General features: G+C 39.0%; 1 protein-coding gene across 1 annotated transcript in view; it reads right to left on the bottom strand.

The window, feature by feature from the left end:
* Positions 1-2,243: 2,243 nt before the first annotated feature.
* The window catches only part of LOC117518655 (mitochondrial import inner membrane translocase subunit TIM44-like), a 28,375-nt gene continuing 11,953 nt past the window's right edge, over positions 2,244-18,665 (bottom strand). The window contains 8 exon segments of the mRNA XM_034179856.1: positions 2,244-2,466; positions 5,551-5,570; positions 5,573-5,632; positions 5,635-5,656; positions 6,037-6,126; positions 6,312-6,362; positions 6,503-6,627; positions 14,174-14,266. Coding sequence (XP_034035747.1) covers positions 2,347-2,466; positions 5,551-5,570; positions 5,573-5,632; positions 5,635-5,656; positions 6,037-6,126; positions 6,312-6,362; positions 6,503-6,627; positions 14,174-14,266 — 581 coding nt within the window. The 3' untranslated portion in view covers positions 2,244-2,346.

The following is an 18,665-nucleotide window of genomic DNA, read 5'->3' on the forward strand; positions in this document are numbered from 1 at the left end:
ACTTGGAATTAGACAGGGACCCTGGTGTGCCAGTATCTTCCAGTTTATGCAGTCCTGTGTCTTGGTGATTCCTGGGGTATTCCTGAACATCTGAACCAATTTTGTTTCAGCTGAAGGCTTCACTCTGCATTTCTGTTGTGTGTTGGGGGGGGTTTGGCTGGACATTTCGGTGTTCTTTTCTTTTCTTTGCTCTCCAGGTGGTATGCAAACTGATTTATTGTCTGTGGAGAAGGTGCTGGCAGAAGAGTCCTTCACCCTCATCAACGTGATATGCAGCACCTGTGGATGATGCTCATGTGCAACCTTAAAGACTTTCAGCTGAAGCAGATAATGAGATGGCGTTCTGCATTTAAGCCATGTGTGATTCAAGCAGAATTGCCGGGAACTCGACCTTGTGATGTTCGTTTTGTGAGACGCTGAGGACCACTCCTGGGTTTGACACATCGTGCCTGTGAAGGAGGACGGGTGAGGGACACATGCTGTCAGCACACATCAGAGGTGATTTGATTGTCTGAATAATTGTTAACAGTAATTTGGTATTTTGTTACGCAGTATATGTGAATATTGATGAGAGTTGTGCAGCTTGCTTCTCACGGCCGTGGCGTGCAGACAGATGATCCTCCACCTGTTGTGAGAAGCTGCTCATTTACATAAAGCTTAAATTCAGACCTGAATGTGTTGCTGATAGTGTGTGCCTTTGAATGATATTAGTTGTAGCTGCTGACTTACCTCACCTTTTCTATCCTTCACAGAGTCGGTTTGTCGTGTCCACCTGGGGGGTGTTTGGCGGTTGAACGGGGTCCAGAGGCGCCGGGCTTCGATCCCTATTGGCGCTGGAGAGCGCGCCGTCCTTCACTCCGCCAGACAGACGCGTTTTATGTTTGTACACCGAGTATTGCCACAAAAGGGGGAGGAAATACATTGTTTGTTATTGGAACCGCTTTCTGGTTATTTTAGCGCTGGGTTCAGTCAGACGCAGGTCCGCTCCTCAACCCGCGTCGACACATAACATCTTCTTTCATAAATTGGCAAAGTGGCTATATTTTCAATACATATGTACATATTTATATTGTTTACAAGTGGCTCCAACAGACATTCCTGCAATACAGCATTCCATTTAGATTTTTTTTTCTTTAATATGTATGTTGTGCAACCATTCTGTTACAGAAAAAGAATAGTTCAAAGAAATCATAAGCTCAGCAATACCATGACATTCATGTCCTTCCACAATGTATGCAAAGTTGACCACAACTTTTCCCCTACGTAGGTGTAGTAAATTACTGAACAGTACTGCATGTTGGCACACTGTGGTAACACTGACAAAACAAAGAGGTGGCTACACCTAGATAAAGTTTAATTCTGCTTTTAACCTATGTAAGATAGAAATGACTGGACACCTGGTCTGGGTGAAAGAGGATGACAAACTATGGAGATCAAAGCCATGAACATGATCATACTCACATTCAAGTTCAACAACAAGCTGAATTCCACTCCAAGTAAATTAGGGCTCCATCTCTGCTCTGGAAATTTAACCGTAACAAATCCCTCAGAGTTTCCATATCCCCTGAGTGATTTAGTATGTCACACACTGAAATCCCAGTTGAAGGTTTAATCTAAAATAATAATTAGCAACTGCCCTAGAAGGTATCTTATTATCAAGATCTCAAATTAACCATTTACAGCATAAGGAAATAATTTGGAGATTTTCAAGAACTTTTGCTGACATGAAAAATTGGAGTCGTGGTTATGTTAAATATGAAATTCACAATTTAACAATGACATTGGACAACTGTCATAAAATAAGGACTGAGAAGAGTACTGAGGTGCTATAACACCAACCACCAAGAGATTCCCAGAGATAAAGAGGAACACATGGAGAGAACGTTTTAGAGAAGAAACTGAAGCTGACCTCTTATTGGACTGGAGCTCAGTTAATATTATTATTCTAATGGACATTCATAATACGTAAACACTAATAATGTGTGCAGGCTTTCTCCAAAGCACTGCGGTGAGATGACTGTTAGCAGTCTGCCATCCCCTAGTGTGAGCCAGAGGAATTTTCAGGACTATCTCTGTCCATGTTTGTCAGACTAGTGTCAAAGAAACAAACAAGATCAATGGCGACGACACACAAAGCCTTGAATGCAAAAAAAAAAAAAAAGACAGTAAACAAGAGAATTTAACAGCACAAATCCATGTTATTCCTTTAATAGTGAACCTACATCTTACTTGTCTGTCCTTTTTCTCCACTTCCATTCTCCTTCCATTTTTCCCATCTAAACCATGGCTGGTCACATGTAGAAGTTCTCACCATGGCTGAGTGTACTTTATGGTGATCAAAAAGTCTTAGAGGATCTGTTCGGTGCTCGATGCAGAGAAGTCAAGTAGTCTCCAGGCAGCGTAGGGGTTGAGTTCCTCCTGGTCACGGCACAGAGCCCAAACGTACATCATCCTCAGCACTTTTTTCTGGGAAAATAAAACAAATTGATGCATTTATTCTTCGCAAATCTGTCTAAAATACACATTAGTTGTATTAGATTCAGTTTCCTCACTGATCTCATCCTTTCTATGTCATGTTCGTCAAACTCTAATGTCACTATTAAACCATCTGCAGCAACAAACTTCACAGCATTCAAGTGCTACAACATAAAAATTGCTTTAATAGTGCAATGTGTTTCAAAGGTTTCATTTAAATCCAAAACCATGAGGCAGACAGACAAATATTAAGTGACAGCAAGTGGTAACATGACAGCAATATGTAAATGAGGAATTTTGTGGTGTTAGTGACCGTAAGCTCGAAATAAAATTCAATCAGCCACTTTCAGCATGCACAAGAAAAGACAAACACATGTTCACACAGGTTCCTCCGGGTATTCCAGCTTGCTGTGCACTTCCAAAGATATGCAGATTTGGTGAATTGGAAACTTTAAATTGATTGTAGGTGAGTGTGAATGTGTTTGTTTGGCTGTCTCACCCCTTAATTGAAGTAAGTGGTTATAGAAAATGGAAGGATGAATGAAAGCAAATATGCTCAGTAGACTGTTTCAGTAAAACTGAAAATAAATTGTTTTTATTCACAAAATAAATAAATCAAATTAATAGATGAATTTGCATTTGTGAAAGACCAAAAGATGCTGATACAGTTGGAGATGCTTTGTGATGTCATCAAAGGTACAAAGGAATAAAGTCACTATTTTATAAATGATTGATTACACCTTCAATAATATTTTATGGTGTTAGCGTGGAAAAAGTGTGTGTGTGTTTTGTTTGTTTTTTTAATTTTTCACACATTCAATATATTGTAGTGCAGCAAAGTGGCCAAAAGTTTGTTTCTGGAGCAAAAGGTTCACAGTTCAAGACCACCTCCAGGTCATGTGGAGTTGTGTCAAATATGACATCTGGTGTAAAACTGGTGTCAAATCAACATGCAGATCTCTCTCAAATTTGATGTTCTGAACCCAAATGAAAAACAGAGAAGCCAAGAGGAATTACTTTACTATACTGTTGTATTTAATGTAATTTTCCTTAAGTGTCAACAGGATAACTGACTTAAAAAAGTCAAAATATTCCAATTTCAACAACAAAGCCAAGGCAAATGTGATCTTTTTTTTTTCAACCTTACATAACCCCACTTAAAAAAAACTAAAATAAAATAATAACCTTTATAATGAACAACATTCTCTCAATAATAAAATTACTGTAAAAACCTGATGAAAAATAAGTTTATTTTCATATAAATTTCAAGAGAACTGAAAATAAATTGCTTTTATTCACAAAATGAATAAATTAATTAATAGATGAATTTGCATTTGTGAAAGATCAAAAGATGCTGACACAGTTGGAGATGCTTTGTGATGTCAAAGGTACAAAGGAATAAAGTCACTATTTGAACCTGTGATGACATCACAAAGCATCTTAGTTCTCACAAAGGGAAGCTGCATGTAAGGAACAGTTACCTGAGATCAGCAACAGGAGTAGAAGGAGACAGTCAGAAAGCCTGAACGTTTACCAGAAGAGCAACAATGAGCATGGAGCCAAAGACACACAGGTGATGAGACCATGAAGACTCAGTCCAAACAAACAGCTGCAGCTTCAAGAGGTCCAAAAATGATTAAAACAAAAGTTGTGGGCAAGATCAAGTGGTTCAGTGAGAAGGACGGTTATGGCTTCATTCACACGGAGAGACAAGGCGGAGGATGTTTTTTTCCACTACACGCCATCAGCAAGAATGCTGACGGACAAATCTGCATTGTTAAAGAAGAACAGAAGGTCCAATTTGACAATTGTGGAAGGAAGGAAAGGACCAATGGCTGTAAATATCACCAGCCGAGGAGGACTCCCCATCCAGGGCAGTAAGTACACGCCCCCCCCCCCCCCCCCCCCCTTCTTGTATGAATGAGATGTAGATCTTTTACTGTCAAACAGTGTTTTTCTTTTGAATCAAATTTCACATTTCTGCTTGATGTGTTTTATTAGAACATTAAGATCTGATCTTTTTCTGAGTGTCAACAGGGTGAAAAATCTTTATTTTGAATGAATCTGGGCCACCGACATATGTGGTCTGGGATCTGATTAAAAGCTGAGTCGTACCTGGTGATCAGATCAGATCCAGGTTCATGTCAGTGCTGCAGACAGGTCAGATTCTAATGAAACATCTCATCTTCATTCTTATTTTCAACAGAGACCTTTGAAGTGCAAACAAAAGTCAAGAAGATGATGAAAGGAGACAAACAAAAGCAGGACACCAAGAAAGGAACTCTGCCCAAACAAGCTGTGGAAGCGACAATGAAGGTCAACCAAGCAACAGTGACCACTGCAGAACTCTGGCAGCCTCTTATGGACAGGTTGGTCAAGGTCAAACTGGAGCGAGAACGTCTGAAGAAGGACATGGAAGCTCTACAGACCAGCCTGGAGATAGAGCGGGCAGCTATGCGGGTAGAGCTGGACAAGAACCTGCAGCTCAAGGAGGCAGAGTACCAGAGGAAGCTGGAAGCTCACAAGGACGAGTGCAAGAAAAAAGTGAACCAGCAAGAAGCTCAGTTCCAGAAACAGCTGGAAGCACAGATGGCCGAGTGCAAGAAAGAACTGAAGCAGCAAGAAGACCAATTCCAGGAACAGCTGGAAGCAACAGACAAGTCAATTTCAGAAGGAAAGCAAGTCCAAGATGGAGAAAATCCTGGATGTATGTTTTCGGTGGTGTTTGTGTTGTCACAGGTTTCTTGTCAGCAAAGATTCTGACAACGTAAGAGACACATGCGACTTATGAAAGAACATCTGCCTCAGACTTTTGAAAATGCAGACTGCAAACTGTTTCATAAATAAAAATTAATATCAACAATGTTTGCTCACATTTTCATTTGTTGAAACTACTCAGTTTGTACTATCTGTGTTTATATCAAAACAGTTTCTTTTTTAGTTTTTCTGTATTGTACTGAAATAAGGTTAATTTTCATCAGGGTTTGACAATCATTTTATAACTAATTGATTACACCAATTATATTTATGTGTTAGGGTGCAAAAACAAAGTGTGTGTGTGTGTCTCTCCCTCACTGGGTCTCCCTCCACCAACTCCCTTTGGAATTCCGGACCCCATGACCGCTGAACTGGAAGGTGATAATCAGAACTGGACCCGTTCCATTATCTTCCCCATTGCCCGCTGGACATGAGGGACACAAACATCGCTGAATCAAGAAACATGACTTCCAGACAGCATGCCAGTGTACAGGATCTCACCATTTGCCTGCTGCAGTTACATACAGAACATTGTTTTATGACGTTTGCAACTTTAACCCTGTTGACCACCAGAAATGACCAACAAGCTATATGCAGTCAAAGCAACTGTACTTTATTATAAAGGAAGCTAACTGGATTCTTCTTGCTTTGATTTTCCATGTTGTTTGTACATGAAGGAAATACATAAAGTACAATTACAATAAAATGGGGAAAAAATCAACAGTGTAATTTAGTAACATCAATGAACAAAACTTCAAAGTGTAGCAGATTACTGAAAGCTAAATTACTGATGAAGTATCTTACATCAATATTGTCAATATCCAGGATTCTGGAGTGGAATTGACATCCCATTGCTTTGGCTTGCTTAATTGGGTGTGCCAACTGGCTGTATGTCTGCAGGCACAATAAAGAGAAAGCAAAGAACAACATTAACACTGAGAAGCTAAAAAGCTGAATGCAATGTGTGTATACCATTATCAAACACAAAACTACGAGGTTGTTCAAAAAAACAAACATTCTTCTTACATATTAGTATTGGGAATAAATTTGTGCTTTAAAGACCGATTGGATATACATACTGCTTCATAGCACCAGTCCTTTAATATGTCCAACTCCCCTCTGATCATGGCCTGCAGACAAAGCAGGACTTAAGATAAACTTTACCGGTGAGGACTGAAGCAACCAAGATCTACATTTTTATTAAACTTTATCTAAAATAACAGACTGTTTGACTAACCATTACTCATAGGTTTTTCTGCAGTCCAACAACCTCGAGTATATTTGGGATGATGTCTTGCTCACACTGTTTAAGGAAAGCGTCTTTGTCAAAAGATGGATCCGCCTTCAAGATCTCTGTTAATACCTCTGACATCTCAGTCTTAGAAAACAATCCGCCTAAACGCACACATAGGGTAGAAATACACAAAGGGAACTCAGAAAATAATCATATTCACAGCTCATATTGTCGCCAATTGTTTACACATATCAAAGTATATGGGACATGTACACTACCTTACTGTTGTATTTCTTTTTTCAAAAATTGATAAATGATCCTCTTGCGGGTTTTTAATATCAGTCTTGAACTTAGCAAAAAAAAAAAAAAAAAATTAGATATGGTGCTCCCGCCTTGTGGATAAACTCCGGACAAGGCCGCATTTAAGAATGCATGGTCAAAAACTAAAGTTTTGTTTTGAATGTTTTAATTAGCATATCTGGTTTATTTTCCTTTGTTTTTTAATAATCTTATATATACGAGGGCTGTCAATAAAGTAACGGTCTTTTATTTGTTTTCAAAACTACATGGATTTCCATTCATATGTTTTTACGTCAGACATGCTGAACCCTCTGCGCCATGCGTGAGTTTTTCCATGCCTGTCGGTGACGTCATTCGCCTTTGAGCACTCCTTGTGGGAGGAGTCGTCCAGCCCCTCGTCGGAATCTCCTTTGTCTGAGAAGTTGCTGAGAGACTGGCGCTTGTTTGATCAAGATTTTTTCTAACCTGTGAGACACATCGAAGTGGACACGGTTCGAAAAATTAAGCTGGTTTTCAGTGAAAATTTTAACGGCTGATGAGAGATTTTGACGGTGATTCTGTCGCTTAAGGAAATTCCACGAGCGAGACGTCGTGCAGCGCTCTCAGGCGGCGTCATCAGGCCTGTTCAAGCTGAAACCTCCACAATTTCAGGCTCTATTGATCCAGGACGTCGTGAGAGACAGAGAAGTTTCAGAAGAAGTCGGTTTCAGCATTTTCTCCGGATTTCCCACTGTTAAAGGAGGTTTTTTAATGAAAGACGTGCGGACGGATCCGCGCGTCGGGGACGCAGCCGGCGCGGTGCGGCGGCACGGAAAAACACCTCCGTGTTGATAACCATTTGTAAATCCAGCGGCTTTGATGGCTTTCAGTGGAGTGAGTATATGAGAAATTGTTTAACAGGCAGGACATGTCGCGGAGCGTCGCGGCGGCTGCGTCCCGACGCGCGGACCCGTCCGCACGTCTTTCATTAAAAAAATCTCCTTTAACAGTGGAATATCCGGATAAAATGCTGAACGACTTCTTCTGAAACTTCTTGTTCTCCACGACGTCCTGGATCAATAGAGCCTGAAATGTGGAGGTTTTCAGCTTGAACAGGCTGATGACGCCGCCTGAGAGCGCTGCCGCGGCGTCTCGCACCGTGAAAAGTCCTTAAAGCGACTGTATCACCTCAAAATCTCTCATCAGCCGTTAAAATTTTCACTGAAAACCAGCTTAATTTTTCGAACCGTGTCCACTTCGATGTGTCTCACAGGTTTAGAAAAAATTTTGATCAAACAAAGCGCCAGTCTCTCAGCAACTTCTCAGACAAAGGAATTCCGACGAGGGGCTGGACGACTCCTCCCACAAGGAGTGCTCACAGGCGAATGACGTCACCGACAGGCGTGGAAAAACTCACGCATGCGCACGAGGGTTCAAGCATGTCTGACGTAAAACCATATGAATGAAATCCATATAGTTTTAGAAAAAAATAAAAAGGACCGTTACTTTATTGACAGCCCTCGTATATATATATATATATATATATATATATATACACACTAGTTGAACTAGTATTATTACTAGTTATACTATTATAGTTATACTAGCATTATTACTAGTTGAATGTAATAATGGCACACATCACAATTAAAACACCACACATACACATTTGACTGTTTATGTATGCTAAACTTTAAGACAGTCCATCATCCAAATTGAGGCAATATCAGTGTGAGGGGGCTGCAGCAGTCTCCTGCACAGCTGCAAGCTTGGGGGAGCGGCAGAGCGGAGGCCGGGGGGGTTGGAAGTCTTGTTAGGGAAGGTTGTGCATCATGCAGATGAGTTATTTCAGTTACTGTCTGTGTGTGCATAATGTCTGGAGTTGCCTTGACAACATCTGTAGGGGAGACAGAAAGATAAGAGGGGGAGCTGAATGGTTCACCAAGGCCGTAGAGATTCTTCTGGAGGAAATCAAATGGGGCGCTTTGACCTTCGGTGGGTGATAAGCCTGCCATGCTTAGGGTTAAGCAGAGAAACACAGAAATTCCATTTACGGCTCCTCTGTCTGACCAAATCCAATTCGTGAGTATTCCCTGGTCTCCGATATCTTCCTTTGCAAGGCAGACAGTTGCTCCAAGATGTTTTGCAACTTGCGTCCGAGTTCACGGGTTAACGCAGTCTGAGATTGTACCACTTTGCCCACCTCATTAATCATGACAAACAGGTGAGGGGTCGTGGTTCTGGTAGCAGCAGTCTCGCCAGTTCTCCGGTAGGTCAGGCAGCACATAAACCAATAAGCACCAGCCCTCCTACTACAAAAACCAAATAAAAATAAATCTTCGACATCCTCCACAGAGAGTGGAGCAATCACACGACACGCCACTTCTCCCAGGCATCGAGAACATAACCCGCAGGGTAGGTTCTTTTGGGCATGTAGGGTCCCCCAGCCCTGATTATGTTGTTGAAAAAATGGTGTCAATAACATTCAGAGACCAGATGATCAATACTATGGTTATTCCAATATAGTTTGAAGAATTCAGTCTGGTGAAGCAGGGACTTTGAAGGTTGGAGCAGAGACAGAGAAACACAGAGAGGAGAGAGGAGGAGATGCAACCACCCTCGCCGAAGTCCCAGCTCAATTGTGACATTTTTCAATGGTGGTAATAAATTAAGCATAGCTTGCATAATCAGTTGGAATGGCGTGTGAGTCCAGAATGTTTTTAGAACCTTATACATCAACAATTTTTAGAAGAGGAAGTCAACCCTTTTATTTCCTGTTAATTATGTATTTTTTAATGTTTATTTACTGTCTTAATGTATTTATGAATTGTTTAGGTTCTTGTTATCATATACACACTATTATCATTATTGTTGTGGAAAAGCGGTTAGTGTGGTTGGTTTTGGTGTGGAAGGTTCCCAGTTCAAACCCCACCCCAGCCACATTTTCTCCATGAAATGTGGAGTTGCATCAGGAAGGGCATCCAGTGTAAAAGTTGTGCCAAAGCAACATGCAGATCCACCTCGGATCTGCTGTGGCGACCCCAAGTGGCAAAACAAGGCGAAGCCGAAGGGACTGGCTATTATTACTTACTTATTATTTTATTTTTACTTCTGTTTGTGTCATTTGATTTTTAAATGGACCACAATGGAAATAAGTTTTCAATTTCTGTATGATCCACGTATTTTTAAACATATTTATAATTATATTATACACTTACAATGAACTTACTAAATAAAATCACGCATGCACTCACACTTATAATATGAAGATGATTTATCACTCTCTGATGGAATGGTGGTGTGAGTCCAGATGTACTTAGCAGAGGTGGGACAAAGTCACTGTCAAGTCATTCTCAAGTCATTAATCTGCAAGTCCCACGTCAAGACTCAAGTCCACTTGGAAGCAATTGGTGGTCATTGGACTTGGGACTTGCTTATTCATGACTTGACAGTGACTTAATGGTGACTTCCTCCCACCTCTGGTAGTTAGCAACGTCCACTGTTCAGTGTTGTTAGCTAATATTCATAGCTTCTCCAAAATATTAGTCCTATCAATGTTCCGTTTTGGCGGTGTTCATCCTTGACCCAAAATACAAAAGCATACCAAACGCAAAATGTCAGCTCTCCACAATTTCTTCATGATCGAAGTTACACGCACACACAGAGAGGTTTTTTTGTCTTTCTATTTGATTTGTCTATAAGACATCAAACGTACTACACTTTTCAGTCATAGTATTTGCAACATGACACTTAACTAAACTGACTAAACCAATTGAACTACAAAAAGACAATATATCAATAACATTAACAACACTGTTTAACATGAACCACAATAACAACATTTAAAACCCCAAACTCCCATGGTACATTGCAGCACAACATCCATTATTTACTGGTTAGCTAAAATGGCTAATTTCTCCAAACATATTTGTCCTATCAATTTTTCCGCTTTCGCAGCATTCATCCTTGACCCAAAATACACAAGCATTCCAAACAGCAAATGTCAACTTATCCAGTTTCTGCATGATTCAAAGCCATAGTCACTCATGCATGCATGCATGCATGCAGAAGCCACTTGGCCATTATAATCCACAATGTAGCTGTGATCTTGGCCAGGTCTCACTTGCAATTTAGATTTTAACTCTCAATAGATTTTTAAGCTAGAACTGTTGGAATAACACAATTCATGAATTTCCCTTATTACTGACTCACACAAAAATATAGATACAACACTTTTGTTTTTGTTTTTTCAAAAAGTTAAATGTTAGTTTAATTAAATAGTTAAACGGGAAAGTGTGTCCAAACATTTGACTGGTAGTGTACAAATACAAAAAACTTTTTTCATGTCATTATGGGGTGTTGCAAGTGGAATTTTGAGGGAAAAAATAAATTCATGCCATTTTGAAGAAAAGCTGTAACATAAATGTGGGAATGTGAATGCTGTGAATACTTTCCAGATGCACCACACACACACACACACACACACACACACACACACACACACACACACACACACACACCACACACACACACACACACACACACACACACACACATATATAGTAGTGTTCAGAATAATAGTAGCGCTGTGTGCAATGAATGGGACCACACTGCCTCTAGTGGATATCCAGTGTGCGTGTGGTATTTGTGAATCAGTCGGGCATTTTGTTTGTGGATCTGTGTTCGCGAAAAGAATGTCTCAAAATGACGTCGCAGAGGAAAGCGATGAATGCGTGTAATTGGTGATCCACCAAATGCTGAAACTCAATTCACAAATACAATTTCCAGTTTTACAAATGTAATTTTTTTTTTTTTACAAATTAAGTTTTATATTGCAAATACAACATTATTTGCAAAGACCAATTTACAAGTTACAAATATGAAATTTGCATTTGTGGATATCTGAACACATTGCAAATCAATGATTATTTGTAGATCACCCTGCGTGCATTTACAAATATTAAGGAGACAATTTTAACTCCATAATGAACAGCCTATAATTTTTTGTACCTGCGTATAAGGTTTCCACTCTCCAATCAACTTTTAATCAAACTACGCTGTTCTTCTGAACAATGTCTTGAACGTCCCATTTTCCTCAGGTTTTCAAACAGAAAAGCATGTTCAACAGGTGCGGCTTCATCCTTAAATGGGGGACACCTGATTCACACCTGTTTGTTCTACAAAACTGACAAACTCACTGACTGAATGCCACACTACTATTATTGTGAACACCCCTTTTCTACTTTTTTTTTACTACAACCCCTGGCAAAAATTATGGAATCACCGACCTCGGAGGATGTTCATTCATTTGTTTAATTTTGATCACAGATCACAGACATGACACAAAACTAAAGTCATTTCAAATGGCAACTTTCTGGCTTTAAGAAACACTATAAGAAATCAGGAAAAAAAAACTGTGGCAGTCAGTAACTTTTTAGACCAAGCAGAGGGAAAAAAATATGGAATTCTGAGGAAAAAATTATGAATCATGAAAAACAAAAGAACGCTCCAACCACATCACTAGTATTTTGTTGCACCACCTCTGGCTTTTATAACAGCTTGCAGTCTCTGAGGCTATGGACGTAATGAGTGACAAACAGTACTCTTCATCAATCTGGCTCCAACTTTCTCTGATTGCTGTTGCCAGATCAGCTTTGCAGGTTGGAGCCTTGTCATGGACCATTTTCTTCAACTGCCAGCCAAAGATTTCAATTGGATTAAGATCCGGACTATTTGCAGGCCCTGACATTGACCCTATGTGTTTTTTTGCAAGGAATGTTTTCACAGTTTTTGCTCTATGGAAAGATGCATTATCATCTTGAAAAATGATTTCATCATCCCCAAACATCCTTTCAATTGATGGGATAAGTGTCCAAAATATCAACGTAAACTTGTGCATTTATTGATGATGTAATGACAGCCCTCTCCCAGTGCCTTTTACCTGACATGCAGCCCCATTTCTTCAATGACTGTGGAAATTTATATGTTCTCTTCAGGCAGTCATCTTATAAATCTCATTGGAACGGCACCAAACAAAAGTTCCAGCATCATCACCTTGCCCATGCAGATTCGAGATCATCACTGAATATGACTTTCATCCAGTCATCCACAGTCCACGATTGCTTTTCCTTAGCCATTGTAACCTTGTTTTTTCTCTGTTTAGGTGTTAATGATGGCTTTCGTTTAGCTTTTCTGTAGTATATCCCATTTGCTTTAGGCGGTTTCTTACAGTTCGGTCACAGACGTTGACTCCAGTTTCCTCCCATTCGTTCATTTGTTTTGTTGTGCATTTTCGATTTTTGAGACATATTGATTCCGTTTTCTGTCTTGACGCTTTGATGTCTTCCTTGGTCTACCAGTATGTTTGCCTTTAACAACCTTCCCATGTTGTTTGTATTTGGTCCAGAGTTTAGACACAGCTGACTGTGAACAACCAACATTTTTTGCAACATTACGTGATGATTTACCCTCTTTAAAGAGTTTGATAATCCTCTCCTTTGTTTCAATTGACATCTCTCGTGTTGGAGCCATGATTCATGTCAGTCCACTTGGTGCAACAGCTCTCCAAGGTGTGATCACTCCTTTTTAGATGCAGGACTAACGAGCAGATCTGATTTGATGCAGTGTTAGTTTTTGGGAATGAAATTTACACGGTGATTTCCATAATTTTTTCCTCAGAATTGAGGTGAGTCCATATTTTTTCCCTCTGCTTGGTCTAAAAAGTAACCGTTACTGACTGCCACATTTTTTTTTTTCCTGATTTCTTATAGTGTTTCTTTAAAGCCAGAAAGTTGCCGTTTGAAATGACTTTAGTTTTGTGTCATGTTCTGTGATCTGCTTTTTTTCTACAAAATTAACAACTGAATGAACATCCTCCGAGGCCGGTGATTCCATAATTTTTGCCAGGGGTTGTAATAGCCCAATTCATAGCCTTAAGAGTGTGCATTTCATGAATGCTTGGTCTTGTTGGATTTGTGAGAATCTACTGAATCTACTGGTACCTTGTTCCCATGTAACAATAAGAATATACTCAAACTTGGATTAATCTTTTTAGTCACATAGCACTACTATTATTCTGAACACTACTGGTACATACATACAAGTATTTTAAAAGGTGCTACTGACATGAACTTTCACGAGAAGTAATACACACAAGCAAAGAAACCAAAAACTTTTTAACAACAATAAAATTACCAACATCAAGATTTGAATAATTGTGAAACTTGTTAATTCTTTGAACTTGGTTCCTTCCACAAGAATCATAATGTTTGTCTGAAAACCTTTTCCGCATTCTTACAACAGTCAAACAAACAGCAGATACATTTCTGCTTTGGAAACCTTAAAGCACGCACATTAAATTTTGTCTTTCGGTTAACACTTGTATCAACGCTCTTATGGAGAGCAACACAGATTGTTGAGGTGTCTCACCAATGAGGTCGGTCATCTTGTCAGTGATGGCACGAGAAGCTCTAACGAAGGCATTGTCACTCTCATCGTACTTCATCTTCATCTCAAAGAACCTGCGATGAAGACAACAATAATAGAGCCAGATTAGGATGTGCCAGCTCGATCCATAACTTGGGTAAAAAACAAACTTGGGTAAAAAACAAGGGGGCGGGGGGGGGGGTAATTGTCTTGGATCATCTCATCCTACTGAGATGTTTCATGACACAAATATCAATCCTCACAGGGCCTGTTATTCAGACAACGTGAAGAACAAAAAGACACAGCAAAAAGCTGTAGTGCTTTGCTAAGGGGTGATGGATGAATAGTTGCACATTTCTGATGCACTTCCTCATAAATAAACATTTACACACACAACAGTACTACAGATGGCCCACAAACTGTGCTTTAAAGGTTAATCAGTGACACTATTTTTCATAATTTGTATGCTGCTGAGTTACAAATGTAAGAGGCCTCCACTTTGTGATGAGAATTAAACAAAATAAAGTCACTGCTGATAAAAATGATGAATTGGGACCATTTCCTAACCCATGTGCAACATGCTGACGCTACAAAATGGTACTCCATACAGCTGTGTAGCCTTTTACATTGTCCTTGCAATAATAACAGTTGTTGGCACTGTTTCCAAAAAAAAAAAAAAAAAAAACTATGTGCATCATTACAATCATCAATCAGAATTTAACACCCTCATATTACAGACTTCTCCCAACTCCACATCACCAGACTAGGTGGCAATTTTTAGTCGTTGTTATTGGGGAACACTCAAATTTAAATACTGGCAAAGTATTATCAATCCAGGAGCAACATGTACAATGAGGAAAATAAGCATTTGAACACCCTGCGATTTTGCAAGTTCTCCTTGCAAATCATGGAGGGGTCTGAAATTTTCATCTTAGGTGCATGTCCACTGTGAGAACATAATCTTAAAAAAAAAAAAAAAAATCTGGAACTCACAATGCATGATTTTTTTTTTAATAATTTATTTGGATGTTACTGCTGCAAATAAGTATTTGATCCCCTACCGACCAGCAAGAATTCTGGCTCTCACAGAACTGTTAATTTTTCTTTAAGAAGCCCTCTTATTCTGTACTCTTTACCTGTATTAATTACACCTGTTTGAACTTGTTACCTCTGTAAAAGACACCTGTTCACACACTCAATCAATCACACTCCAACCTGTCCACCATAGCCAAGACCAAGAGCTGTCTAAGGACACCAGGGACAAAACTGTAGACCTGCACAAGGCTGGGATGGACTACAGGACAACAGGCAAGCAGCTTGGTAGAAGACAACTGTTATTATTATTTATTAGAAAGTGGAAGAAACACAAGATGACAGTCAGTCTCCCATGGGCTGGGATTCCATGCAAGATCTCACTTTGTGGGGTAAGGATGATTCTGAAAAAGCTCAGAACTACACAGGAGGACCTGGTCAATGACCTGAAGAGAGCTGGGACCACAGTCACAAAGATTACATTAGTAACACATGATGCTGTCATGGTTTAAAATCCTGCAGGGCAGCAAGGTCCCCCTGCTCAAGCCAGCACATGTCCAGGCTGTTTGAAGCTCACCAGTGACCATCTGGATGATCCAGAGGAGGCATGGGAGAAGGTCATGTGGTCAGATGAGACCAGAATAGAGCTTTTTGGAATCAACGCTCCACTTACCATGTTTAGCGGATGAGAAGACCCCCAAGAAACCATCCCAACCGTGAAGCATGGGGGTGGAAAACATCATACTTTGGGGTGCTCTTCTGCAAAGGGGACAGGATGACTACACTGTATCGAAGGGAGGATGGATGGGGTCATGTATTGGTGAGATTTTGGCAAACAACCTCCTTCCTCAGTAAGAGCGTTGAAGATGGGTTCATGGCGTGTCTTCCAGCATGACAATGACCCCAAACACACAGCCAGGGCAACTAAGGAGGGGCTCCTTACGAAGCATTTCAAGGTCCTGGAGTGGCCTGGCCAGTCGTCAGACCTGAACTCAAGAGAAAATCTTTGGAGGGAGCTGAAACTCCAAACCTGAAAGATTTGGAGAAGTGACCAAAATCCCTGCTGCAGTGTGTGACAAACCTGGTGAAAAACTACAGGAAACATTTGACCTCTGTAATTGCAAACAAAGGCTACTGGACCAAATATTAACATTGATTTTCATAGGTGTTCAAATACTTATTTGCAAGCAGTAACATACAAATAAATTTAAAAAAAACATCATTGTGATTTCCGATTTTTTTTTAGATATGTCTCTCACAGTGGACAGGCACCTAAGATGAAAATGTCAGACCCCTCCATGATTTCTAAGTGGGAGAACTTGCAAACCGAGGGTGTTCAAATTATTTTCCTCAACTGTAGTTCCAGAGCAGTCCCGATTCCAATGGATAATTAAGGGAGGTTGCTTTCAAATGTTTTCATTGGCCCAAAGTAACAATAATCCCTGTGCAGGCTATTTGCAGTGTTACAAGACATGAAACTAACTGTCTGGATAGATATCGCCAAGAAGATGTGACAGTGTATATTTGTACTTTTGTGAACTAAACCTTTAAATATCTGTGATATACAGTGAGCTTATTTTAAACAAAGATTATACATGTATGAAAAATGTTTAAAATGCTTCTCAAGTATGACCAGTGGTGGGCACAGATAACCAAAAAATTAACTTCGATAACAGATAATCAGATAACTGAAAAGTTATCTTCGATAAAGATAAAACAATAAACCACCCAAAATGTATCGGAAGTTACAGATAACTGAGAGATAAATTCCAATATTGTCTCTGGTACCTTTACAACTACTAATAAACAAATTTAAGTTTTAATGCCCACAACAGCTTTCTAGTAATATTAAAAGTAACAACAGACCCAAACAATGAGACCACACTTTTATCTTTGAACATTCTGCCCTTGCTGGAAACGCTTGTTTACTACAGAGCTCCCAGCACAGAGGCACTCTGAGAGTAGCCATAAAGCCAACTCTCTATCAATCACAACGCTCCGGTCAGGCGGAGGTCTTGAAAAATAAAGTCATGCTGACTTATGGTTTTGATTTATAAATAACATTAATACCGATAGAATCATCATCATCATCTATTTTATTTGAGCAGAGGATAAGAAATACAGAAAACAGAAAAAAAAAAAAACAGATAACAATTTAACAATAACATAAAAAACAAAAAAACTGAATTTACTATTAACTCAGAACATTGAATCTGCTCAAAAAGGAGTGGGAGGAAGAAAACTTATTTAATCCCACCCCTTTATTCAAATTTAACATAAAGTGCATAGCTGCTTCCCGTCAATTAGATAGAAAATTAAGAAAATAATACATTTAAATACTTGTAAATTCCCACAATAGATACCAACAGCAGCAAGAAAACAATACCAGTATAATAAACAAGCGACAAGCACATACCAACAACGGTAAGAAATCAACGATACCAGTTATGGCAAAGAAAACAAACATATGATGCTCATACCAACAATGGTAAGAAAACAACAATACCAATTACGGTAAGAAAGCAAACATATAAAAACATACCAACAATGATAAGAGACAACAATACCAATTATGATGAAGAACCAAACATATGAAAGAAAGAAACATATAATGCACAAACCAACAATTGTGATACAGAGTCATGAGCCATGAATGTAAAATGGCTTTTATTGTTAAGTCTCAATCATTCTATACCGATCCCAGACCCTCTGTTTATAATGTGACTTGAATTCATGAATGCTTTGGCATTGCTTGAGTCTGACGTCCAAACCATTCCATAACTTTGCTCCACAGACAGACACACAAAAAATTTTCCGAGTGGTTCTAACTTTTAATAATGTGAATTTGGCAAAACCTCTAAGATTATGAACACACTCTTTAACTGAGAAGAACTTTAGAATGTTACTTGGCAGTGATTTGTTAAATACCTTAAATAAAATCTGTAATGTAGAATATTTTACAAGATCATGAAATTTAAGCAATTTTGATTGCATAAAAAGATTATTGCTATGTTCTAAAAATCCAACTTTATGTATGATCCTTATTGCTCGTTTTTGTAGTATAAATAGTGGTTGTGTTGAACATTGATAGTTGTTACCCCACACTTCACACAATATGTTAAGTATGGGAGAACTAAAGAACAGTATAATGTACGGAGTGCATTATGATCAAGAAATTGCTTTACCTTATTCATAATAGAGAGGCTTTTTGAAATTTTCATTTTTATGTGTCTGATGTGGGCTTTCCATGTTAATTTACTGTCTATTATTACTCCTAAAAATTTGTTTTCAGCTGAGTTTTCAATTTGGACACTGTCTATACATATTTGTAATTTAGATTTAACCTTATAATTACCAAATATCATTGCTTTTGTTTTATTTAAATTTAATGATAATTTGTTACTGTCCATCCATTTTTTATTTTACTTAGTTCGTCATTTACAGTATTTATAAGTTCATTGTA

This window comes from Thalassophryne amazonica, chromosome 10 (assembly GCF_902500255.1).
Source record: "Thalassophryne amazonica chromosome 10, fThaAma1.1, whole genome shotgun sequence".
NCBI classification, from domain to species: Eukaryota; Metazoa; Chordata; class Actinopteri; order Batrachoidiformes; family Batrachoididae; genus Thalassophryne; species Thalassophryne amazonica.